The sequence below is a fragment of the Podarcis vaucheri genome (assembly GCF_965113315.1).
Source record: "Podarcis vaucheri genome assembly, chromosome: 4".
In the NCBI taxonomy this organism is placed as follows: domain Eukaryota; kingdom Metazoa; phylum Chordata; class Lepidosauria; order Squamata; family Lacertidae; genus Podarcis; species Podarcis vaucheri.
The window spans coordinates 99461972-99488900 of record NC_138762.1 but is presented as its reverse complement, the minus strand read 5'-3'; the positions used below and the strand labels follow the sequence as shown (position 1 = coordinate 99488900).

At 44.4% G+C, this 26929-nt stretch overlaps 1 protein-coding gene and 1 long non-coding RNA gene across 4 annotated transcripts in view; one reads left to right on the top strand and one right to left on the bottom strand.

The window, feature by feature from the left end:
• SLAIN1 (SLAIN motif family member 1) overlaps window positions 1–9833 on the top strand; it is a 40843-nt gene extending 31010 nt beyond the window's left edge. For all 3 annotated transcript variants that reach the window (XM_082218684.1, XM_082218683.1, XM_082218682.1), the window contains 3 exons: window positions 2973–3128; window positions 5645–5942; window positions 9664–9833. In XM_082218684.1, the coding sequence (XP_082074810.1) occupies window positions 2973–3128; window positions 5645–5942; window positions 9664–9739 (530 nt within the window). In that variant the 3' untranslated portion in view covers window positions 9740–9833. The remainder of the gene's footprint in view (window positions 1–2972; window positions 3129–5644; window positions 5943–9663) is intronic.
• On the bottom strand, window positions 211–25654 carry LOC309530222. Its single transcript, XR_014218696.1, has 3 exons — window positions 25573–25654; window positions 12868–13043; window positions 211–1458 (listed from the first exon to the last, which is right to left on the bottom strand). It is a non-coding gene; the product is annotated as an uncharacterized lncRNA (long non-coding RNA).
• Window positions 25655–26929: the final 1275 nt, after the last annotated feature.

Genomic DNA, 26929 nt, shown 5'->3' with positions numbered 1-26929 from the left:
AACACATATCAGACTTTCATCTGCTTCATCAACACTTACATATGCAGCCCAGAGGCTGAGCATTGAAACAGCACCCCCACCCCCAATATAGTTTTACCTCTGCCGTTAACGGAGCAGGCAGGCTTAAGCTGCTATATCTCCCCTCTGCAATCGGAGAATAATAATAATATATGCTTTGTAAGATTTCCTGTGATTATGGATGGAGGACTCTTTTCTTTGAACACCCTAAAGCGCTAAGTAAACGTTAAACATTATTCTTATTTCTCAATCATTTTACATTAATTATACAGGCTGAATATCTAGCTGTAGAAACAGGTCCCTGAACCTATATTATTAATTAGAAGTTAATAGCTATGTAAAATAAGCATGAATAATAAATACATCATAAGTGATCACGGTGATCAGTGCCCAGAAGCTGTTTAAATATGTTGCAAATGTAGTCTTAAGAAAATAAGTTTCTCTCCCTTTTCTATCTGATCATCTGTCATGGAGTTTTGCTGTTCTTTTTGTCATTATATCCCACATTAATCTAGTATAGTGGCATCATTCTGGAAGCAGTTTTTCCTATCCCCTTACCCTGGTTCTTTCTCTCTCTCTCTTTTTCTTATCCCACCTGTTTCCTTCCATAAGAACTTATGAAGACATCTGTTAAATTGGACTGTATATTCATTTGGTCCAGCATTCTGCTCTCTGTGGTTGGTGTCAGGCCAAAACAATTCACTGCCTGAATTGGCCCCCTCTGGGTGCATCACCAGGTACATGCAGCATCATTCAGATACCAGTCCCTGCCTTCAACAATTTCCTCCCACAACGTTCATGGTGCTGCCTGAAGCAGATGGCTTCACCTGGATTCACCACAGTACCATCCCTGCCATCAGTAGCCAGGCAGGTCCTTCTAGAAATGGACGAACAAGACATGGAGGCAGTTTTTTTGTTCCCCTCCAGCATCTAATACTCTGTGGTATACTGCCTCTAGCATGGACGCTTTACTTAGCTTATCATGGCTTCCCTTTACTTCATCATCTTCCTTCTCACCCCGTTGGTGGTCTTGAATAACGCATGCTAATGCCTTTGCACTCTACTAATTGTCACTACCGACTGGTGTCAACTGTAGCAAACATCTCTATGGAAAGGTAACATATTGGGTTGCTTCCAGTGCTGCGCAAGCAGTGTTCTCTGCAAGCAGTGAGCCTTCCCTCTCCCTGGGCACCCTCCAAATCTACTCTTGAGGTTCCCCCAAACCGCGGGAAAAGATTCTGAGGGTGTGCAGAAGGCTGAATCGGGGAGAAAAGGAGAAGGAAGTCCCATTATGTAAGTGGAAGTCTTGTCACAAAGCAGCATATTGGGTTCAAGCAGCCATGCGTAAACTAGTTACTATTGTTCTCAGTGTGCAGTTTTGCATTCTTGGCAAATAGTTTCTGGCAGGGCCGTAACACAAGCGCACGCTGTTAAATCTAGCTGCAGTATGGCAAATAGAGGTAAGAGGAGGATTGGGCAGGAGATGGGCATTTCATAGAATCCTAGAGTTTGACAGGACCTCTTAGACCGTTAAACTCTGTGCTTGCTTCCCCACTGCCACCACTTTTGTGGCGATCACACAGGGTCCCCAGACATTTAACGGTCTGTTGATCCCTGTGCCACCACTGTGCTCGCTTCCCCGCTACCACCAACCCGTTACTCTCGGGTAAAACACTGAGTCCAGACAGTTGTTAAAAGTGAACCAAATAAGTTTATTTTATAAATATTAACAAGTTTATGGTTTCTCAGATAATCTTCCTGTCAGTGTCTTAACTTTAGTTTTGCTACCGGCCTATACCTTCCTAATACCTTCTGACTGATTATCTCAGCTGTTTGGCTGATTCCTCTTAACAAATTCTCTCCCTCTCTTACACCAGACTAGCCCAACCCACAGACTTCTCTGTCTCTTCTAACTCCAGACTGTCTTCTCAACCACCCTAACTCTAACTCCCAACTCCTCCCCTTGGGTTCCCATTGGTTAGTCATTTTACAATTAGTTAACCCTTTCCTTATGAACCCAGTATGATGTCACACACCTAGGAGGGCAAACGCCACACTCATGTTCTGTTGGTTGGCTGGAGCTGGAACAACAGAATGATTGTGTAGCCCATGTCTATGAGCATATTCTAAAGGAAAAGCTATCCTTCATCCAAGGAGGTTTCTTGCCTTCCATGTTAGTGCATAGCACTTCTACTGTTGACAGTACTTTGAACTTTGCCCAATAAATTTTATGGTTTTTCAAGTAAATGAAAAAACAACATATAACTAGGTACTTCGAATTTTCAATGTTGAAATATTTTTGCCCTAACTTAATTTATTGCAGCTCTTAAGATGGCGGATCTACAGATATCAGATACTGGGAACAAAGAGTCGGAGCGGCTGTTGCCTTTAGTACCTTACCTAGCCAGCAAGTTAACTTCTGAGAAGTTCTTCCAACAAAATATTAAAATACAGTGGATGCTCAGGTTGCAAACGTGATCTGTGCGGGATGCATGTTCGCAACCCGCAGCGTCTGCACACACATGGGTTGCGATTCGGCGCTTCTGCGCATGTGCGACTGCCAAAACCCAGAAGTAACCCGTTCCAGTACTTCCGGGTTTCGGCGGGTCCATAACCTGAAAAAACGCAACCTGAAGCATCTGTAACCCGAGGTATGACTGTACAGTAGTCCAAACATTAAAAGCTTCCCTAAACACTGGCATCATACCAGGCTGTGGAAGACCCGGAATATTAGGTGGTGGTGGTATCATAGCTCCTCCTGGAGGTGGCACAGAGAATGGAGTAGGTGGAATTTTGCCTTGCTGAAATGCAGCCGTTGTTGCCATTGCGGAGGACAGAATGTCACGTTAAGTTCTCCTTGGAGAGTTTCTTTTTATGTTATGAGTTACATTTGGTGAGAGGCGACTTGACCACAAGCGGTTCCTAATGGTGACAGTGATTTGCCTTTGTTGCAGACAAGCTCCGAAGGAGCATGCCAAACTTGGCTCGGATGCCCAGCACCCCAACCCTCAGCACCAATGTTGGCCCTGCCATCACTGTGAGGAACAGCCTAAGCTTTGATTCTAATCTGCATGGAGCTGGCAACGGGATATCAAGAATACAGTCCTGCAGTAAGTGCGAAATCCTTATATTTCATTGTGGGATGGGACGCTGTCAGGGTACAGCGCTTTACAGTGGTACCTCAGGTTACAGGCACTTCAGGTTACAGACTCCACTAACCCAGAAATAGTACCTTCAGGATAAGAAAAGAAATTGCGTGGCGGCGGCGCGGCGGCAGCAGGAGGCCCCATTAGCTAATGTGGTACCTCAGGTTAAGAACAGTTTCAGATTAAGAACAGACCTCCAGAACAAATTAAGTACTTAACCCAAGGTACCACTATATTTTAAATCACCAGTATTCTGGGATGAATCATGGGCAGTGATCCTTTAATACCAGGCATGTCTGGGTTTTCTTATCATGCATTTGTGTATGGCTTAGAAAAGCTGTAGCCATTTTAATGGGTTTTTTCCCCTTCCTAAAGGGTCAAAATTGTTTGTGTGCTTAAAAAAACCATTTTACTGGCAGAAATGACTGGCAGAATCCGAGACCAGGGAGAAGAGTTGGTGGAAGAAGATTGGAAAAAGTTTAAAGACTATTTACAGAAATATTGTAAAATTAATGAATGTTAGAATGATGTTGGATAGAAACTAAGTGGTCTATTGCTGTAAGGGAATACAAGAAAATGGACGATTAATAGGTAAAAATCCAATGTTACAATATTTTAAGATTTTAAGATTGAAGACCAGGATAATAAAGAGGGGAGGGATTTGCTGAACTAACTATCTGAACAGGAATACAGAAAAGGGAGGCGTGAGGAGGTCCGGGAAATAAGCAAATGAAAGATAAGTCATTGAAAGAGCGAATTGTTTTTAACTATTTTTATTTTGTATTTTTCTTTTTTCTTTTTTAATTTTGTAATATTTTGAAAATTTCAATAAATATCTTTTTTAAAAAAATAAAAAAACCATTTTACACATTCAACAGGAACAAGTTACTAAGCTTTATAAAGGATTGGGGGGGGGGCGAGGTTCAAGTGTGGTTCTGTTTAACATACAAGGAATGTATACATTAGTCCAAACCGATCAGTCTGTTAAAATGTCCTGGCACTGAAAGAGAAAAAAATCAATATATAGAGAGGGTAAATGTGGTTTGGTGCTATTTTGCCCCCTTCTTGGTTTTTTAAAGGTACCTGAATGCTGTGTAGTTTGGGGTTTCACTTTTTTGTCACTCTTCCTCTGTCTTTTGGAAGGTGACTTTCAAACAGCTTCCCCTCAGCCAAACAAGGTGGTTCAAGGTCTTGAGGCTGCCGTATGACTTTTCCATCAAGTTGGTGCAATAAAACAGCAGCTGATGCCACCAGAGAGCAGGGTTGCATAATGTCTTGGGTGCTTTAGCGCTGATTCCTAGTGACAATTCGTACCAAGCCAAATTTAGATTGTGCTGCTAAATCTGTACTGTCACTTTTTAGCTGTGAAACATGAAGCTGAGGGGATGTGGTTTTTTGAAGTAACAGATACTGAGTAGCAGTGTTCTACCTTGACAATATTTTTGAAGGGTGTCAGATATTTACATCAGTCTGGCTTAAAATTCTAGCTGAGTAAGAATTTGACTTGCTGGAACTGGCCAGAATGAATTCAGAATTCTTTAGGGAACCAGTGTTAGGATTAAAATAGATGCACAGAACTGATGTGGACCGGTTTTCAACAGTTGCTTCCCCTGGGAATTGTAGCAAAGGCAGTGCAGTCCCTTGCGGTACCTTAAAAATCTAACACAATATTTTGCTGCGTAATTTTCCATGGACTTGAGTTCACTCCGCGAGATGCATGAAGTGAGTTGTAGTTCTGCAAGGTACACAAGAGATCTGAAGCACTTTCGCCAAGCTACAGTTCCCAGGGTTTTTTAGGGGATAGGCACCCATGGCTCCTACTGAAGTGGAAAGAAATGGTTCTGAATTCATGTACTGTAGTACAATACAGTGGTACCTCGGGTTAAGTACTGAATTCGTTCCGGAGGTCCGTTCTTAACCTGAAACTGTTCTTAACCTGAGGTACCACTTTAGCTAATGGGGCCTCCCTCTGGTGCCGCGCCGCCGGAGCACGATTTCTGTTCTCATCCTGAAGCAAAGTTCTTAACCCGAGGTAATATTTCTGGGTTCGCGGAGTCTGTAACCCGAGGTACCACTGTACTTTTATTGGTGCACGTTGAAGTCTGCGTGACATAAGGTGGTATATAAAATAAAACAGAATGACAGAGAAAACTTGGCATATAACAATATAACCTAGTAATTGGCCAGCTGCAATCTCTCAGCCAGTCTCTCAGCCAATCTAAGCGAAATGCTGCTCTGAGCAAAACACAGCAAGGAAATATTAACAATATACATGGAACAAAGCCTTGTCTCTTTCTAGGTTACTGCAGCCTGAAGCCATCTTTTGGGCTGGCTTTATTGTCTTACGTACTTGACCTATAAATGCATTTGACGAGTCTAGGGTTGCCTTCAGGAGTGTGTGGATCTCTGTGGCACACAGACCGGTAAACCCTTGGGTTTTTTGTGGTATTTATTTATTTATTTGCACTCCCTTTCTCTAGTTCCTTCTCCAGGGCAACTTCAACACAGAGTACACAGTGTGGGACACTTTCCAATATCGGTTCGGCAGCCTCTCAAAGCCACAGCCTATGTCAGCCCAACCGTTCAAGGGAGCAGCAGCAGCGGCGGCGGCGGTGTTCCGTTGTCCGGCAACTTACAGCTACACTCCAACACAGGCATCCCGATGCCAAACAAGACTGCAAACGCCAGCATTGCAGCTCGCAGTGGCCTCCCAAGGCCTTCCCTGGCTATAGGAGGGAGCAGCATACCCAGGAGCAAAATTGCACAGCCAATCCGAAGGTAGGAGTTGACTTGCTAAAGGGAAAATTTGGAGTGTATTTATGCAGCAACTGGACAGCTAGTTGAGCGATCAGCGCTCTCCGAAGAGCCGTAAGGCTGTCAGGAGGAGGCTGGACATCTCTTGAGTGAGAATTTGCAGCCCTGGAATAGCTCAGATTCTCTGGGAGAGTCATGAGAGCTAAACTGGTATCAAATGGATATAGGCTGAACAGTGCAGATTTGAATATAATGCCTTAGCTTAACAAGTCTGTTGTAGATCAATACTTTTTCTTGAAGTTATAACCAACTCTGTTACGGGGGATTAAAGAAAAGCAAGTTGCAACTTACTTCTGAGTAAACATGCATAGGGTTGCCTTTAAAGGTAAAGGGACCCCTGACTGTTAGGTCCAGTCGTGACCGACTCTGGGGTGGCAGCGCTCATCTCGCTTTATTGGCCGAGGGAGCCGGCGTACAGCTTCTGGATCATGTGGCCAGCATGACTAAGCCGCTTCTGGTGAACCAGAGCAGCGTTTACCTTCCCGCCAGACGTGCTTTCAAACTGCTGGGTTGGCAGGAGCAGGGACCAAGCAACGGGAGCTCACCCCGTCACGGGGATTCGAACTGCCGACCTTCCGATTGGCAAGTCCTACCCGCGTCCCTTTTAGGGCTGCCTTTATGGTCTACCTAAAAAGGATGCACTTGTCCACCGCCTGAGCCCATAATAGAAGCCTCACATGACCACCTTTTCTAGGGCTGAGTATAGACTTTAGAGGATTTACTCCCCACAAATTTAGCTGTTGTTGGAAACCTCAGCAAAGGAGAATGCCCTTCTGCTCAAGTCCCACCTGTTTCCCCACAGGTATTTGCTTGCCCCATGTGAGAACAGGATGTTGTAGTCTTTAAATAAGCACCTACCACGGGCAAAAAAAGGAGTGAGAAACTGCCTTTAATAATACGCAAGAAGTCTCTTTCATGCAACACTTTCTATATGCTTCAGAAATAAATTACGCTGTGCCATGTGTAATTTAGGAGGGAAATAGACTTTTTCTCTCTTTTTTGCTGCCTGACTGCAGCTGAACCAACTGGGGATAAGATTTTGAGAGTTGCCCAAACAAAGCTGCAGTCGCGCGTTGTGCCAGGCCTACGCTTGTTCTGCTCTTCTGTTCTCCTGCGGGGTTGATCAGCAGACTTTTCCAAGAAGAATAAGAAAAGTGCTTTCCAACTCCCTCCTTTTAAGAATCTTTTAAAGTAAAAGGAAGCCAGCGATCGTATAAACGTAGCCTGCGACCCACTAAAGAGAATGCTGCCTGCTGGCGAGCAGCAAATAGAGATCACTCAACCCCTAGCAGAGCCCGTCGCATTGGAGAGGAGGCATAGTTCAGCAGTAGGACATGTGCTTCGCATGCAGAAAGCGCCAGGTCCAATTTCGGGCATCTCCAACTGAAAGTAGCATGTCATGGGAAAGACCCTGAGGAGACAGACGATGCTTCAGTAGGTAGACTAATGGTCTGACTCGGTAGAAGAGGGCTTCACCCTGTGTTCCTGTGGCTGATGAGCTGTGCCTGGTTTTGTAGGTCACAAGTTGTGCAGACCAGCTATGGTTTTTGGTTTTTTTTTCTAATGGAGCAGCTGGAACACTGTCAGCTACTGCAGTGTGATATTTCCTTGGGGAGAACCCTGATTAAGTTATCCCGTTTCGTTAAGCCAAGAGCCATTTAACAATTCGACATCCACTTTGATTGTGTTGATAGTTTGATAATGAAGTGTTACTAAATGTTAGATATCTGTAATTAAAGGTAGCAACCCAAGGGCTAAGTTCTGGCGCACCGCTGGGCGGCTTAAAAATGCCTTTGGCTTCAGTAGGATTTGAGCAACTTAACTGTGTGCATGGATTGCTGCTAAGGTGGTTCAGCACTGGGTCAGGGAGAACTTACCTGCATCGTTCTTGAAATAGTAGCATGTGGGAGATGCAGGGAAGTCTTCTATAATTGGCAGCAAAGTATATTAACCTGTACCTCTTACCTTGGACAGTCTATCCAAAAACACCGTCTGGAAATCTGCAAAATCATTGGCACACAGTTGCTGAATCTCTTTAACTAGATGTGCCAGGGATTGAACCAGCATGGGCTCTGCCACAGAGCTACCATTTATCCCAAAATTACTGAAAAAAGGGTGGGGGAGGGGGGAGGTGGATTCAAAGCTCACTCATATTTTGAAAGGAACTCTGCATGTTTACAGCTGTTGAGAAAATGGTCTCTCTTAGGAGTACCTGCACACATGCCATACGTTTAAAGCACGTGACTGCCCCTAAAGAATTGTAGGAGCTATAGTTTAAGGGCGCTGGGAAACTTCAAATGTATGGTATGTACATGGCGCATGTTTTTAGCATGTACCACATGGTAAAATGGTTACGTGAGGAAGACTTAATACATAATCTGGAAGATGTATACCTTCATCATGGAGCTTGTGAGTCAGCCAACCTCCCAGCTCTGTTCATACTTAAAAAAAAAAAAAAATTAACTGTAGACCAAACTGAGTGTTTTTAGTGCCTCTACACTCCCATTTGTTAACCTTTTGAATCACTTATTTTGCACCGCATATTTCATCACTTGTGATGCACGGTTGACATGTACGGTCAGGATTTTCTGGGCCCACTACACTATATGTGGATGAAGCCCACTGACACAGCTTTGCATAAAATTTACATGTGTCTTGTTGTATTTGAAAAACCTACTTGTCCCATCTTTGAGGGACTATCAGAAGCCTCTTATCTGAGAGTGATGGTTCATTTTTAAAAATGAAAAGAAGGCTAAAGCCTCTTTCCAAACTCTGTAGGGATGACAGACAGATACTGTGTGTTGCCTTCTCTTAAGCTATAATTTAATACCTCTGTTCCTCTGAAGTGGCCCCTGAAATCCACCAGTAGCAGCATAGGCATTTTTTCATGTCGGGGTGGGGTGGGGGAGCATTGAGGAGAAATGAGTTTCAACAAGGTGTAGACTAGTGGTCCTTCCTCAATTTGCAGTTGACAGTTTAGTCCAGGGGTCAGCAACCTTTTTAAGTTGTGAAAAGTCCACCATCCCTCAGACCATGTGGTGGGCCGGACTATATTTTGGGAAAAAATAATGAACCAATTCCTATGCCCCACAAATAACCCAGAGATGCATTTTAAATAAAAGGACAATTTCTACTCATGTAAAAACACGCTGTGGGCTGGATTGAGAAGGCGATTGGGCCGCATCCGGCCCACGGGCCTTAGATTGCCTACCCCTGGCTTAGTCCATGGGGAAAATAGAAGAGAAATTCTGAATTCTTTATTAGTGTTTCTTGAATCTGTCATTTTAGATATTAGGAGTCATAACATCTCCCGGGGGCTTCCTATCTTGATTCTTGATATCCTTCCCTACACAACGTAGATAACTGGGGCTGCCTACACACTGCACCTTTAAAGTACATTCTTTCCCTCGAAGAATTCTGGGCACTGTAGTTTACTGCTTTCAGAGTTAAAATTGCCAGCAACCCTACATTGCCCAAACTTCTTTGAGTGGGGAAAATGTGCTTTGAAGCTATAGCCTCAGCTGCTTTCCTCACAGTCACACAGTCAAAAGGCTCTCTTGACCCCATCTTTTGCATTGTGAAAGCCAAACAGATGCATCGACAAAGTAGTTTCTTCTCTGTAATGTGTGTTGTCACTCTTTGACCCAGTCGCTTACCCTGAACTATGGTTTGTTTCTTGAAACAGTTTTCTCCAGCCGCCAAAACCTCTTTCTTCGCTTAGTACTCTACGGGACGGCAACTGGAGGGATGGCTGCTATTGACAATGGGTCGAGCCGAAATTCAGATTCTCCTACCCAGCTGGCTGGGAAAATATAACTGTGAGAGGCTGGATGAATAACACAGGGCTGTTTCTTACTCTTCTGTCATTGTCGTTGGTCACTAAACATATTACACTTAGTTGTTTGCTCAGCAAAACAAACAAACAGCAGTGTTGTCAAATTAACGTTGCAGCATTATGGTTTAGGTTTTTAAAAACACATGCATAAAGTATCCCACTGGGGGGAGCCAAAATGTGACTTCTGGGTGCTTTGCCATAACAGTGTTCAGATCTCTTTGATTTGTGTACTACTTTTTGTTGCTTTGAGTTCCCTTGCAAATTGACAAAATAGATCCATATCTCTACCTGCTGCTTCTTTTGTAGCCTTTCCAAGGGAGTGTATTTTTGCACACCCACACCCACATTTTGCTTGAATCATGGGGTATCAAAGCATTTTGTGTGTGCCATAAATCTACCCCCCCCACTTTTTAATAGTAAGGTACTGTTATGTTCAAGATGTTTCTAACCATGCCAATCTCCCCAAATCCAGCTACAGCTATCCACGCACAGATGCAGACATCCATACACATATTTCTAACTGCATGGGGGAATATGGATGGTTTTCAGCTGCTTAAGAAGTCACATCCAGTTCCAGTCAGATTCTTGGTGATACTCAGTTCACCTGTCCTTGGGCCTGTGTGTATGTTAGAGAGATGGGGCGAGATGTCTGGATTTAGACCTTTCCCCACTCTTGGCACTTGAAAAAGAGTATTTTTTCCCTCTTACATCACATGCCAGGTCTGTTCTTGAGTACATATATTGTTGGATTGGGGCCATGATGGACAAGGTGACAGCTGTGTTGTATGTTTATGTTGTAAGAGCACACTCTAAAGTATTTGCTCGAAACTGCCATGACTTCCTGGTCAACACGAACCTGTTCTCTCATTTCCTTGTTCCAATGTTAATTTATTATCACGGGGATGTTGTATTTATAAAGAGGGCGTAAATTGCATTGCACTTGAAAGATGCGATGGTCTCTTAAATGTTTGGGTTTCGATACTTTGTAATAAAGAATAAAATTGCAATGTTTTATTAACACTTGTGTTTGGTGAAAACAAACAGGTTTTCATGGAAGTAAAACTTTTTTGATAGACCTTTTGCAAGAAAAAAAATTGCACTAATCAATGCTTTCTTACTATGGGGATATGATTTTAATACTTGATTACAACTTGTATTCTGCTGATCTGGAATGTTTCAGAAATAAAGAAATCTATTTCAGCAATCTCATGCCATTCTTGGATGTGCAATAGAAATAGTGAGTCTGTCTCTTATTTTCTTAGTAGAATGGAGAGTTCCTGTGGTAGTGAGCAAAGTTTGACTGGAAAAAATTGACCGTGTAAGTTACAGACACTTGCTACTCCAGCTGCTCAATCCAGCCTTTTAGGTGTTCCATTTGGCCTCCAGAACCACATATATCTCTCAGGTGGCACAAACTGATCCTTGCATCTGGCTGTTAACCAGAAGGTTGGTGGTTCGAGCCCACCCAGCGATGGCCGGGGGCAGAATTCCGGACTATATACCAAGAGCAAACTCAGTCCCCAGGTGCTGGTCTTGCTATAGCCAAAATAGCCCCATCCATATCAGTATCCTTCAGGGAGCCCCACAATTTGCAGATCTACACAAAATCTTCAGGGGACAGAATAAAACCTAAGTGGAGAGTGTTGGACTTTTGCGCCAACACAGAGTGTGTGCAGTGGCGTAAAAATCAAAGGCTGTCTGCAATATCTTTGCTTGGATTTATTTCAAAAACATATCAGTCAAACGCTGCAAGCCATCACTCCTCCTCACCAGCAGCATACAGAAATATTAATCAACTTAAATACAGTTTTCAAATAATCAGTTATCCTATCACATCCCTTCTTGCATCCAGTGCAGAAAATATTTAGTCAAATAGGCAAGAGACCACAGGTGTGCAGCTAAGTAGGTCAAACTGCAAACATACACCTGTGAGCTTCAATTAACCAACCCCCCGTTCCTGCGTAGCATCATTGACCACTTTAAGATAAAGAAAAACCAACTGAGAGAAGGGTGGCCAAAATTACTGAGCTCTAAGCGTTCTTGGTGGCCAAAGAATTAGGAACATACATTGTGGGGTGGAGAAGAAAACAGGAAATGGAAAGTTCTGACAGTCAACATGGCTAGCTGGAACACTGAAACGTGGGGTTACAGGTCCCACTCTGAAATATACTCAGAGTCGAGAGTGGATTTTATGCTCTTTATTCAGCTCAGAGTGGTGAGGAGGAATGGAAGTTCCCCCAGAATGTCTGCTTTATATACAGTGGTGCCTCGCAAGACGAAAAGAATCCGTTCCGTGAGTCTCTTCGTCTTGCGGTTTTTTCGTCTTGTGAAGCAAGCCCATTAGCGGATTAGCGCTATTAGCGGCTTAGCGGATCAGCTGATAAGCGGCTTAGCGGATCAGCTGTTAAGCGGCTTAGCGGATCAGCTGTTAAGCGGCTTAGCGGATCAGCTGATAAGCGGTTTAGCGGCTCGGCTGTTAAGCAGCTTAGCGGATCAGCTGATAAGCGGCTTAGCGGATCAGCTGATAAGCGGCTTAGCGGATCAGCTGATAAGCGGCTTAGCGGATCAGCTGATAAGCAGCTTAGCGGCTTGGGGGGGAGGAAAAAAACCCCGCAGGAACTCGCAAGACATTTTCGTCTTGCGAAGCAAGCCTATAGGAAATTCGTTTTGCGAAGCATCTCCAAAACGGAAAACCCTTTCGTCTAGCGGGTTTTCCGTCTTGCAAGGCATTCGTCTTGCGGGGCACCACTGTACATTATTTACACAATGGGCCCCATGAGATTGGCTAATGTCAGGATTCACCTGTAGGCCAATCTGGTTGCGGATTCACTTCCACCTGGAGCTGGATTGGGTGGCTCCTGTGGACCAATCAGACTGCTACATTCTGAATCCTATTCAATTCAGTACATAACACACTCCTAGCTCCTTTATTATGTACCTCAGACATATTTTCCAGTGCCGCACACGCTTTGCTCCCCCTCACAGCTCTGCCTGAAAAGCAGCTGGTGTTCTTAGGCCAGGTATATTTGGAAAAGGGTGGGTGGGAAACTTTACCTTGCAGGGCTGTCCTCCAGGGTACGCAGAAGTGGACTGAAAAAGGTCACTTGATGAACCCTGTCACCGGAGCCTCCATTAGCACACCATGTATCGATGCCACAGGTCGCTGGTATGACACTCAGCATGTTGCACTATAAGGTGTTCTGGCTTTTTGTCTTGCAGCATACAAATACCTAAATAAGCAAAAGTGAAAAGACATGGAGCACAACGTTCCTCAGTTTACCATCTCGGCCTGAGTTGTTTTGTTCAATTGGTGCATGTCTCTGTGGTTGGAAAGGAACATTTTAAAAAGGAGGTTGCTGCCAGTTTCTTGTTTCTGTTCATAGTGGGAGATTGTGGGTTACAGAGCAGCCCTAACCTGGGTCTGGGATCCCCTAAGGGCAAATCAATGTGGCGGAGAAATTGTTGCCGGCGCTTTGTGCCTTCCTCAGTTCAATTGGCCCTGTTAAAACCATGGAGTAAAGCAGTAACTGTAATTAAATATCCATGTTCTTTTTGGCTCCTGTAGAAACTCCCCTTTACAATAACCATTCACACTGTGTGAGGGTCACTTTACAGAAACTTGCCTTCCCTTTCCACCCACACCAGGACAATCTTGTGTGCTACATCAGATATGAAAGTCATATTAGTGTGATTTTGGTCACTTTCCCCTTCAAAATGAGCAGGGACCTGATCATTTCACATTTATTTTGCAGAATTATAAATTGGTTCATAACTAAGTGTTATTGGAGCATTGTACAGCGAAAGATTAACTATAAAATAGTTTTGTTTTTATAATTATGCAGTTATTCCATGGAATGGCTGGTTCACACAAAAATTGTCTTTAATAGCTGCTTGCCTGGTTTCAAGTGCTCACTCCAGAAGGCTGGTATTGCAACACTAAAAGCCCAGTTTTCTGCTGTATGCTACACACACCTTGGAGGTATGCAACAGCGCCTCATCAGAGGACCACAGCTGCTGGCTGGGAACAGGGCATCTGCTTCTATGCATAACAAAGACACTCTGGCAAAAGTGTGAAGAGTGTGTACATGGCTTATCATTTTATCAACTATAGAAGTATAATTCTAAGGTGGAGGGAATTGTCTAATAAATCTCTTAACAGCAAGGGGGCCTGCTGTTCAACTCATTAAACCCACCTCATTCAGTTCAGGAGCAATATGGATCTCTGAATCAGAGCATTCACATGCAAATTGAGTAAGAAATGCACTTCAGTCAAATCTACATCTCCCTCCAGCAGCGATTTCTGCCACAGATGCAAGAAGACATTAAGAGGATATTAATTTAAAATCCACAGGAGTAAAGCATGTGTGTGTGTGAAAATCTCAATTGCTGCATTTTATTTTCTGTACATTGCGTTACAAATTCATGACACCTGTGGCTTTGAAATTATACCAAGGCATAGCCCCAGAATCCATTTTACATGCCAGACCATGGGATGGCGAAGAAAAGTGCCTTTGAGCATGTGCAGTGTGCCTTTTCCTCGTGACAGTAGTTTGAGTCCATGCACACGGATTAAAAGGGTGGAATGCCAGAGCCGATGGCATGCTATTGCAGCAGGCTTGCAGCTCAGCACATCTCGGATTCCTTCCCAGTTAGGTTGCAACCCTGTATACCAAGGGGGCAGGCCAGGGGAGACAGTATCTCTCCTCTGAGCCCAGGGCTATGTACTCAGTAGTGGGCTAGGTCAAACACAGAGTAAAAGCAAGCATATGTGATATAAGTGGGGCATCAGGTTTTTTTTAAAGGATGGCTTCCCCACCCTGCCCCATTGCACACAAAAAAAGCTGCTACCTCAGTTCAGGGAATAAGGGGTCCTTGAAAAAATCTAAAATTCTCATCTGATTAAGCCTAGGTGCTCTGTGAGCCTCACCAAAAAAACTATCTTCATAATGACGCATAATCTACATGTCCAGTTCAGGCAGCAGATTCAGAAGCATCTGCCATAAACATTACCGAACATGTCCAGCCTTCTCCCAAAGCTACTCATTGCAAGGCACAGTTTGTAATAAGAGAAGGGATTTATTGATTATTATTTTTTTGAAAACAGTCCATTTGTGACCCATCAGCAAAGGATTAGTGCAAGGGAGAAGATCCGGCTTGTGTAGCATCTCCACCCAAGTGACTAAGCATGAAGGTAAAAGGAAGGTAAGCAGACAGGTGAGCTAAATGTCAGTGTGAGTAGAAGATGAATGATATTTAATCATTTGAGTTATTCATCATTAGCTGGAGGTGAAACAAAGGTATAGCAACTGGGGATCTGCAGGAGCTACTCTAATCTTAGCTGGGTAATCCTTTAGAAATCTGCAGTTCAGCTCCTTGGTTTCCAGAGAGGATCCTGTAGAAACTTGCAGCTCTCCTCTAGCAGAGAAGCCCTGAGTGGCTGCAGTAAACTTCAGCCAGGGACCTAAACTAAACCTAACTTTGGAAAAGGGAGCCAAATAAGTATATAGTTCCACATTAGCTAAGCCCACAGTGCAGAACTAGCTGATGGGGAAGTCTGCAGACAAAAAGTGTAAGCTTAGTGTCAGGGGTTCAGGAGCAGAGGCGAGGGCAAGGGAGGAAACAGAGAGCGAGGGGGAGGAGTCCGAAGGAAAGATGAGCGATGACGACGACCCGAGATCTCCGAGTCTTTCCAGTGAATCGGAAGATTCACAGAAAGGAGCGCCAGTGACCAGAGCAAGGGGGGAGCTTAGGGGGACACCCCAGGAAGAAGGGACAAAAGGGGGTTCAGAGAGCAGCAGTTGGAAATCGGGGCCAACGTCCCCAACAGAGCGCAGTGGGGAGGAAGGGCGCCAGGCATCGGGATCAGGCGGCTCGCCGCAGGGGGGAGGACATGAGTCAGGAGTGGCCACACCTCCATCGGAGAGAGAAGAAACGGTCAAACGGAAAGTGGGAGGTTGGGCGCGCGCGCCAAGTTCAAATGCACAGGAAGGCGGCACAGTAAGCAGCCCGGAAAGGGAGCCAGGTCCTAAAGCCCGCCGCAAGGAGACAGAAGGGTCCGGGGGGTCAGCGTCAGAAGAGTCCCGGAAGGAAGAGACCATGGGGGGCAGAGGGACCCAGAGAAGAACGGTCAGGCGGAAAAGGTGGAGTAAGGCTAGGGTATTAAGTTGGTGTACAGGAGGCGGGGACTCAGACGGAGCTTCGCCGGTCTAGCTTATAAGACGTAGAGTTGCGCGCTACAGCTTGGAAATGGAAACTGTAAATCAATAAAGACTTTTATACAGTGAATGCTGGCTAGCGTGATCCTCTGTGAGCTCGGATCTGGAAGCAGCTCTGACACTTAGCTTTTAGTTTAAGCTCAGTGGAGTCTAGGGATGCATGAATCTCCTAATTCTGGTTTCTTTCAATTTCTTTTGCCCATTCTTAAGTCAACATCATTTTGTGATTCTTTTCGAATTCAAACTACTAACAGAATCTGAAACTGAATTTAAGCTTTTTCCCGTCACTGTGAATGGTAATTCTTTTGCTGTCCACATGAGGGCACTATGCACTCTGAATTTTCCTTGGTCATCCTCTGGGCTCTTTCGTAATCTTGCCAATATCATCTGCTGACACAGCAGGTTGTTTCCTGCCTTGTGTTCAGATACAGAGATTCACAATTTCATCTTGCGGGGAGAGCTACTATGAGTAATGCTTCCTATTTGCTCGTTATTGGCTTCTATCAGAAGTAGTGGCATAAGTAATGTGACGTTTCGGGCATTCATTAGAAAGTTATCTGCCAATATTTTGGCTTGAAGTAAAACATCCTAGTTTTAAAATATTGTTGTTTGATGCTGTTTAGCATGGAGAGTGTATTCTGTATGTGGGGACTGGTTCGTAAAGGTAAAGGGTAAAGTGACCCCTGATCATTAGGTCCAGTCGTGGCCAACTCTGGGGTTGCGGTGCTCATCTTGCTTTATTGGCCAAGGGAGCTGGCCAGCAGGACTAAGCCGCTTCTGGTGAACCAAAGCAGCACACAGAAACGCCGTTTACCTTCCCCGCCAGAGCCGTACCTATTTATCTACTTGCACTTTGACGTGCTTTCGAACTGCTAGGTTGGCAGGACCTGGGACCGAGCATCGGGAGCTCACCCCGTCGCGGGGATTTGAACCGCCGACCTTATGACCATACATACATATTAGCAATGTAATAATTGCAGTGTATGCCAATACGTATAGTGCAGCAGAGTGTTGATCTCTAGGAGTGAAGAGACCTGGGTTCAAATCCCCATACAGACCATAAAAGCTCACTGGCTGATCTTGAGCCAATCACCTCCCAGGGTGGTTGTGGGGGATAAAAAGGGAAGGGAAAAGAGAAACTCGATCAAATATCAAACGTTTGCCATAGATACAAGATTGCAGTAAGATTCAGCACAATAAAATAACATTACATTAAACTGACCTCCCTCAATGGGATAAAAATGGCCTCTTATCTGTGAATGAGCAAATGGCGTACAGCAAAACAACCTCAGGGCCTATAAAGAGGGCAGTGGCAGCCGATGCTTTGCCTGACAGTTCTCCTGTTAGTGTGAACTGCAGCTTGGCCACCCAGCCTTCTACTCCCAGGGAGCTGGGGGAGCGCAGGGTGATTCAAGGGTGACCCCAGAGCCTGTTGGAAACACGCCCGGGAAGGCCGCCAACTTCCCAAGACACCAGGGCATCTCTCTAGTGGTCCCCCCTGGCTGTAAATCTCTCTCAGTCCAGAGAGACCGGTAATAAGCGACCCCTCCCTCCTGAGGGGAGCACTTCTGGCATGTCATAGCAGAAGAAAGAGTCAGTCATAGTTCTAAAACTACTTTATTTACAGTCTATATATGCAGAGAATCCATCAGCACGTCTGTGCTCTTTGCGCATCAGTCCAGAACAGCAACACAATCAGAAGTGAAACTAACTTCCAACAGTGCTGAGACTTCCTGTCTCACGCTCTCTCAGACACGCGCATGATATACACAAAACATAGTGTTACTGCTGGAGCAACACGGATGGATAAAAATCCTAACAGAGCCCACCTTGTCTGGGAATCCCTCCAAACTGGCCGTAGCCCTGCACAAAAAGTATCTCTTTGGAGTCACTTTGTGATAAGAGATCCTGTTAATGGTCAGGGGCATAGGAAGGGGGGTGCGGCCCGACCCAGGTGTCACCCTTGAGGGAGTGACAAAATGGCACATCGCGGGGGGCGGCACTTACCGTGGGGCCTCGCCTACAGCCCCCCCAAGACATGCATCTCTCCTGGGAGTGACACAGTTGCTCAGGGCCCTGCGCTGCCTGAAATGGCAGCGCGGGGCTTGTGTCCGCCAGGCGGACTCCGTGGGCAGCTCGCCGCGGCGCCCCTGTGCACGGATTACCACAGTGCCCCCATGTGATGCCCCACTCCCCTGCACGGATCACCCCACCCCTGTGGCTCCAGGTCCAACAGAAGCACAGTGAGAATCAGTTTGGAACAGATGTTGAGTCATTCGCAACAGTGGGATCCTATTGTGGAGGGATCCTTCACAGTTGCTTGTGAGTTGGGAGGGGAGGGGATGGGAAGGGGGACCAGATATAGGCCACAACCCTATTACACACCAACCTGTAAGTAAATCGCATTGAATTTGCCATGGGACTGACTTCTAAGTGGACATGCATACAAGTGAGCCGTCAGTGAAGGCATATAGTCCCAATTGTAATTTGATTGTTCCTGCTTTCCTACTAGAAAGCTTCCCAGCCTGTTTTCGCTCATTTTTTCTGCTGCTGAGTAGCATGCTTTCTAAGACACTAGATGGCTCCCTATGGACATTTTCACATACAGCTCCTTCCAGATTCTAGTGGGGAGAGGGCAATGATTTTGCAAGCAACCAAACTATCCATCTGTACATGTGTTGATAAAGCAGACAAAAATATCACACCACCAGTACCAAAATCTAACGTATCCAGAGCAAAGCAATTTCGTTCCATTCCTATTTTTTGCTGAAATTACGTATCACAAGCTCTCAAGAAAATCTAACAGAGAAATGAATTTCTGAAAGAAAATAAAGCAACATTTTCCACTTGAACTATTATTCTAGAGATACAGGATTAGTGTGCAGTAACTAACTGGATGCAATGCACACAGTATTCCTATGAAATTTATGGTGCAATCTTTTGCATATTTCTCCTGCACACATTTCTCCCAATATGCTCAATGGTACTTGTGTTCAGGCAAACATGCACAGGACTACAACCTTAGCTGCTTATTATTGCCATGTATATAGGGCACAATCCAGCCAAAATTAAATAGAGTTAAACATATACACAGTTCACTAAGGTCGAAGGGATTTTAAAATGCTTAATTCTCATTGAATTGAGCCCATTTAATGTTTGTGTCTCTCTCTCTCTCTCTCTCTCTCTCTCTCTCTCTCTCTCTGTGTGTGTGTGTGTGTGTGTGTGTATAATAGGCACACACAGTGTATAATAGGCACAGTAGCAAGAACAAAACCAACAACAGCAAGTCACTTTCAAAGCTGTAATAAGGCTGGAATTTCTCATTGTCACTTTCCAAAAGCAAATGATCTTTTGGTCACAAAACCCATTAATCATTTCTGTTACTTTATTCCCTTCTATGACTGCTGGTCTGGATAGGGCAGTTGTGCAATGGGCTCTCAGGTGCACTGTCACTACACCTGTCTTATATTCCCGCAAACCCTGAGCAAAAGTGAAACCTGGGAGCTCTGGGCAAGGACCTATGAGAGGAAGCAGAGAGCGCATCCAGTTTACTTGTCCGTCATCAAGAAAATAAAGAGGACATTTTCATTCAAGGTCACATGCACACCATACATTGTGTCATGGGGGAAAACTTCCACTTCCCAGGAGGAACACAGTAGGAGAGTTATTTGGCAAAGGGCAACAGCTGTTGAGGAAGACACCAAGGTGAATTCCAACAGTGCATAGATTACACAGGGTTATACAGTGGTACCTCGGGTTACATACGCCTCAGGTTACAGACTCCGCTAACCCAGAAATAGTGCTTCAGGTTAAGAACTTTGCTTCAGGATGAGAACAGAAATCGTGCTCCGGTGGCGCGGCGGCAGCAGGAGGCCCCATTAGCTAAAGTGGTCTTCAGGTTAAGAACAGTTTCAGGTTAAGAACGGACCTCCAGAACGAATTAAGTACTTAACCCGAGGTACCACTGTACAGAGGCACTTCCTCACCTTAGTTTGACGCATGCGTAGAAGTTGAGTCACGTACACAATGAGAACTGAAAAACAGGATGCTTGTCTTACCAAGGTCAGATGCCCGTTTCATCACATCTATGCCCAAGCCTGGGCCTTATCTCTCATCACTTAACCTAACGGGTATGGGGGAAATTCTGCCAGGCTGTGACCAATTCCTCCACAGCTTATGGAACTCTTACACCACTTTAACAGTGATGGTTTTCCCCAAAGAATCCTGGGAACTGTAGTTTGTGAAGGATGCTGAAAGTTCTTAGGAAAGCCCTCAAAGAACTGCAATTCCCAGCACCCTGAACAAACCCCACATAAAACTTTTGATAACAGAAGCATCTTGGGTTTTTTTAATAGCAAATATTATACTGGCCTAGAAAAGGGAAAAGGGACCCGTGGGAGAGATGGAAGAATTGTAATAGGGTAGATTCATTTATCTTTCTACCAAAGCGCAGTGCACAATCTACTACTGTTTTCTGCAAACAGCTGTTTAGCAAGGGAACGCATAAAGTTCTAATTCGCAGCCTGGAATTGTTTAATTGATATAAAGAGGCTTTAGAGGACAGGCCTGAAAACTCAGAACCAACTTAACAAATTAAAACAGCAAATGGCAACAATATGAATTGTACTGAAGACATGTGGGAAGAATTCAGAAGCACGACTGAAAGAGATTTAGGACAATAAGCTTACCGTGACATCACATGACACTATCAGTGATGAAATGGCACAAAATGCGGGTGCTGCTTTAGGATATTTGAACAGGAACGTTATCTTGGATGCAGAAAGTTCCCTTGTACGAGTGTGCTTCAGCTCGTGCTATAGGGGTACCTTCAGTTTCCCACTCCACCACCAGATCGCATGCCATTTCAGAGGTTCCCCAACTCTCTGGTGCTCCTTTTTATGGTGTTCAAGGAAAGGAGAAGGTGGGACTCTGCCCCTAGCCTTGCACAAACAGAGTTCCACCCACGTTTTTCTGGACCCAAGCCATTATTTATAAGATCTGAGAAGCTATAGCATCACTGCATACACAACTGGTAATCTCACGCTTGGAGTATGGCCAGGACCACCCTACCATTAGGCAGAGTGAGGCAACCACCTCAGGCAACTGCATCTTCTTGCTTCAAAGCCCCCAGCCCCTCTTTTCTGCTGCCACATGGCCTCTCCTGAGCCCTCTAATCTGCACACAGTTGCAGGTGTGATGGAGGATGCTATCACATCACCAATGTTGAAGTAAGAGTCAACTGCCCATGCAGCTGGCTTCTGGAAGTGGACTATGGAGGGGTCACCATTATGTCTTCCACCTCAGGCAGTTTTGGGAAGCCCCCTGAGAATAGATGCTGATAGGTTGGCTCATGTTTAGGAAGGGTAATAAAGAATCTAAGAGAATTCATAGATGGAAAGAAGTGACTACGCTTAGCCAGGAAACGAACATGAACCACAAATGCCAAACAATCAGAAAATGTTGGGAAGAAGCACATTTCCGCCTTAGATGCACTGACATATGATGAGCAATGGCTTTGTTTGGTTGAAATTGCAAACTACTGGCTTCAATAGCTACATTCCCATTGATTTGAACACCGTTGGATTGCATTCCTCAAGAGCAATTTGATAATGCAAAAAGCACCAAGAAAAGTTATAAATTTTCGCCCTTAAAGTTTTCATGTAATGGTTGACAGGTAACTTCCAGCATATATAAAACCTAATAAAACATTAAACATTTAAAAAAAAAAATCCCATACAGGGAAGACTTTCAGATGTCTTCTAAAGGTTGTATAGGTATTTATCTCCTTGGCTCAGGAGTTGCATAACTCTATACCCTCCAACATTTCTCCTAAGGAAAAGCGGGACATTCCAGAATGAAATCAAAATCTGCGACAGCTTCTGTAAATCTGGTACGGTCCCTGGAAAATAGGGACACTTGGAGGGTCTGTTGTAGATTGCTTCTTTGATTTCTCTCTGCTTCAGCTTGACTGATGATAGTGTGAATATCCATACAAGGAGCGACCGTGTGTGTGTGTGTGTGTGTGTGTGTGTGTGTGTGTGTGTGTTCAACCTGGCATGCCTCTGTGTCAAGAAAAAAGTGTGGCGGATCCTTATCAAAGAGATGTTGCTTGCAGATGACTCAGCCTTGAGTGCACAGTCCAAGGAAACTCTACAGAGACTCATCAAGCATTCTTCCCAAGTCTGCAGGGAATTCAGCCTCACCATCAGCCTGATGAAGACCAACGTATTAGGTCAGGACATCGCCAGCACTCCATTTATCTGCACATGCTTTGCCAAAAAGGCATAGGGGAATGCAATGCTAATGTCCAATACCAAGATGAAGGTCTATCAGGCTTGTGTGTTGAGCATGCTGCTTTATGGAAGCGAGTCGTGGGCAGCCTACAACCATCAGGAGTGATGCCTCAACGCCTTCCACATGTGCTGCATCAGGAGATTTGGGGGATCACATGGGAGGACAGGATTCCAAATAAAGATGTCCTCTCTGTCAGGAGTGTGTGCAGGAGCCAGGCCCTGTGACCAGTAGGGCTTCACAGGACTGGGGCCTTCCTAAGTTTGTTCTGGAGAGGCAAGGCGCAGCCACACAGGTGAGGCCGCTTGGTAACTCGCTGCATCTGGTGGCAAGAGCCGGGAAGGAATATAAGGTCAGCATTTCCCTTTGGCTCTTTGCCACAGCAACACGTTTCCTGCCTTGCTGCATTTGGCTTCTTGACTCCTGATCCTCTGACCTTGACTTTGTGACTCCTTGCTTCTCGACCCCCAGACCCTTGACTTTGTGACTCCTTTCTTCCTGTCCCTCGGACCCCTGGCTTCTGGACTCTCATTCCTGTTCCCACCCTGCCATCTTGCCCCCGGTCCTGACATCCTCAGCTGGGACTTTGATCGCCTGTAGACTGGACCGTGACACTCTCTCAAGACCATATTACCAGCATGTTCACACTTCTGTCTCAGCGACGTCTACGCTGGCTTTGTCACTTCCACAGAATGGAAGATGGCAGGATCCCCAAGGTTGTGCTCTGTAGGGAGCTGGCTCCCAGCACTAGGCCAATTGGCAGACCAAATCTGTGTTACAAAGATGTCTGCAAACATGACATGAAGGCTGGAAACATCAACCTTGCCATGTAAGAATCCCTTGTGCTTGTAAGACAGGCAGTGAAGTTGTGCATCCATAGCAGTGACCGGAAGAGAAATGGCCACTGGGAGGAGTGTAGATAAAGAAGACGCCACGGTGCATCTGCAGCAGCACAACCCAACACCATCATCTGCCCCAGCTGCAACAAAACATGTCTCTCCAGAATTTCGAAAAGACCCCAGAATTGTTGATCCTCTTAGGAAACAACCAAAATTGTTGAGCTTTTTTGGGGAACCTTTAAAGGTTTTTCCATCGCATTGCCATATATCTGGGTTTTCCTTGACATTTTGCCAATTCACCAAAATCCACCCCAACGCCATTTTTACACCCAAAGACCAGGACATGTCAGGAATTTTTGTGACGTACAGCAAGCCTATCCCATATCAGTTTCTACAGCCACAGCAGGCACTGCAACCATCCAACAGCTTGACCTCGCGCCCAAAGGCACACTCTTCCAATGGCCATTGGCCACCATGTACAACAAAAGAAAACCATGAACAGCATAACAAAACCCATCATTTTTCTATTTTTTCCTCAATACTTAGGATTTTTTCTTCTTTAAGAGTTCTTTGCTCCAGCATTCAGATAATGCAAACTGCTGTCTCTGCAAATACAACCTGAACATTTACCTTACGTGGCATTTTCAATGGGAGTCATTCATATCTACTTTGACAGGCAATCTCTCTTCATTAAACAAATGAGTGCATGGACAGAGGCACCTGAATAAATTATTTAGTAAATGTTTTTTATTATTATTAGTATTTTCATAACCTCTCTAACCTGCCACAAGCCTGAATACATTGCCAAAAATTATGCTACATCTTTTCAAGTTGCAGGAAGCGGGCAATGTATTAAACTGCTGTGGTTAACCGGCTATCACAATCACTTCACTCCCATAAATGACTGCACCTTGAAACAGAAGCGCAACAAAACCCCAAACACATTAGCACTGGGACCTACAAGATGGCTGCATCCGCTGGCAAAAGGACTGCAGCTCAGTGGAAGAGCATCAGCCTGCCCATGCAGAAAGTTGCAGTTCCCAGCATATCCAAGTGCAACTGAAAGGCAACCCTGTGTGAAATCTTGCAGCATACTGCTGTCCGTCCGTATGGACAGTTCTGAGGTAGATGGAACTAATGGTCTGACTCGGGACTCTAAAGAGAAAGGATTTGATGAAAGTGGATCAAAGTTTGAATTAGAGATATTAAATAATGATTCTAAAATTTTGTCTAAAATGTATAAATTGTTGCTTGAATGGCATTTGAAGGACGAGGAGGTTAAGTCAGTTATGATTCATTGGGCCAAGGATTTTGGGTATAATATACAGCTGAGTGATTGGGTAAAATTATGGAAAGAAGGTTTAAAATTTACTGCATGCAATGCTTTAAAAGAAAATGTGATGAAAATTATGTATAGATGGTATATTACACCTGTCCAGATAGCGAAAATGTATAAAGTCAGTAATAAATGTTGGAAATGTAAATAAAAAGAAGGAACATTTTATCACATGTGGTGGGAATGTAAAAAGGTGAAAAGCTTCTGGGAGATGATATATAATGAGATGAAAAAAATGTTGAAATATACATTTATAAAGAAACCAGAAACATTTTTACTAGGCATTGTTGGGAGTGATATAAATAGAAATGAATGTAAGTTATTTTTATATGCAATAACAGCAGCAAGAATACTATTGGCCCAAAAATGGAATTAAGAAGAATTACCGACGATTGAAGAATGGAGGATGAAATTAATGGACTATGCAGAACTAGATAAACTAACAGGAAGGATTTGAAATTGAAATTGAAACCAGAAATTCACGGAAGACTGGAATAAATTTATGGACTATTTAAAAAGTATTTGTGAAGATCAGATGATGTTTGTAGGTTTGCAAGAAGTTTTGTGAGGAGTATTACTGGAAGTATTGCAAAAATGGATAAGGGGATGGATGATTTGTTAAGAGATGTAAAGACAATATAAAGTTAAGAAATGCATAAGAAGTGGTTAAAACGGTGGCTCATCAGAGGTGCTGATGGAAGTCAAAAAAGATTGTATAAGTCATAAGTTTTGTGGTACATTTTATAATTTATATGTTAAAATCAATAAAAATTATATATCTATATAAAAGGAACTAATGGTCTGACTCAGTATAAAGTTGCTTCTTGTGTACTCTGAGGAAGAAACCATACATATCATTCAATCTGTGGCTGCCTCCTCTCTAAAATACCTGACTTTACTGTAATTCCCGCTTCTCCCCCTAAGTTAGCTTACTGCCACCGTGTGTGGTTAAGACTGAACTGGTAGTCCGGTCAACTTCCGTGCGTGAAATGAGGGAAGGAACACCGCCATCTTAGGCTTCACTTCAGGCAGCAATAGGTCTCGGGACAACCTTGCAGAGAAAGTACTTAATGCTTACAGATTGAACCACATCAGGGGTTGTCAATCTTCCAGGGACAATGGGCACGTTTGGTATTTTGAGAAAGTGCCACAGGCACCAGTTCCAAAATGGCTGCCATCAGGGTACAGCCTAAGACAAAATGGCTGCCATAAGAGCAGAAAAAATAAACAGGGCCAAATGGTTTCCCCATCCTCCACCTCCTTCAGCAGGGAAAACGTGCCTATATATATATATATATATATATATGCTTTCGTAGATTTTCACGGGTACAGGAATGCAGGTTTTGGTGTCTTCGGGTGTCTTCCCGTGTAAGAGTCGGGGTGTCTGTGCGACGTTTCGACGAGGTCTCACTCGTCATCTTCAGGCTGGTGCTTTCGGCTTCTTGTTACTGGAACAGAGCAGAATCTGGTGTTTGAGTTCCTATAAATACTGTTGAGGGGTGTGGTGTATAGCCTCCAACGTTCTGGGCAGAGAGGAAGTTCCTAGATTAGTGTGCCTTTTCTTCTTTTGTTCCTTAATTACTTGAGGGATATCTTGAGTGATTTCATGAGTGATATTCTGAATACCACTGGGTGGGTCATTAAGTGTAGATTAGTTGCTAAAGCTTTTGTGTCTTGACCTCTTGAGCTTGTGAAGAGTTTTTCTGAGAAGATGGCTGTGCTGCATTTAGTTGTGCTCTGGCTTGGCTTCGTGTATAGGGGCGAGCTGTGATTTTGTGCCTTGTGCCAGCCAGATCTGTGTAGGGATTGCAGGGGGGTGCAGCATCCGGAGGTGCCACTATAGTTTGGCTACTGGATGGAGTCCAGTATATATAGGGTTGGGAAATTGACAAAAAATAGGCAAAGAGTGATACTCAAACACACACTTCCTGGTTCTGTTTGCAAAAACCCAGATATTTTGCCAATTTCCCAAAATTCCCAGCTGGGCGCTGATTTCGCCATTGGAATCCTGGACATGTCCGGGGGGGAAACAGACATATTGCAACCCTACTAAATTAACCACACTATGCTTGCTCAGAAAGAGAAGCTTTTTATGCCTCTCCTCTTTTCGGAATGGATGTGTCAGTGTCCAATCTCAGCATCCAGTGAAAAAAGGATGATTGTTCAATGTAGAAAAGGCTGAGACAGTTGAAACAGGAAGAGAAGACAATTTCTCATTCATGGTGGATATTTGAGAAGGTATCTGTGAAGACCTTTCACAGGTGCCATGCTGACAGACACCACATTGGCAACCCCTGTTGTGATGCAACCTCTCTCCAACCCAAAAGTCTCCCATGACAAACATTTAATATATGCACCTACTATATTCCCCACCTGAGCTCTAAGCAACATACAATCCCAAGAGGTACAAGATACACTAAGGTGATGAAAAGAAT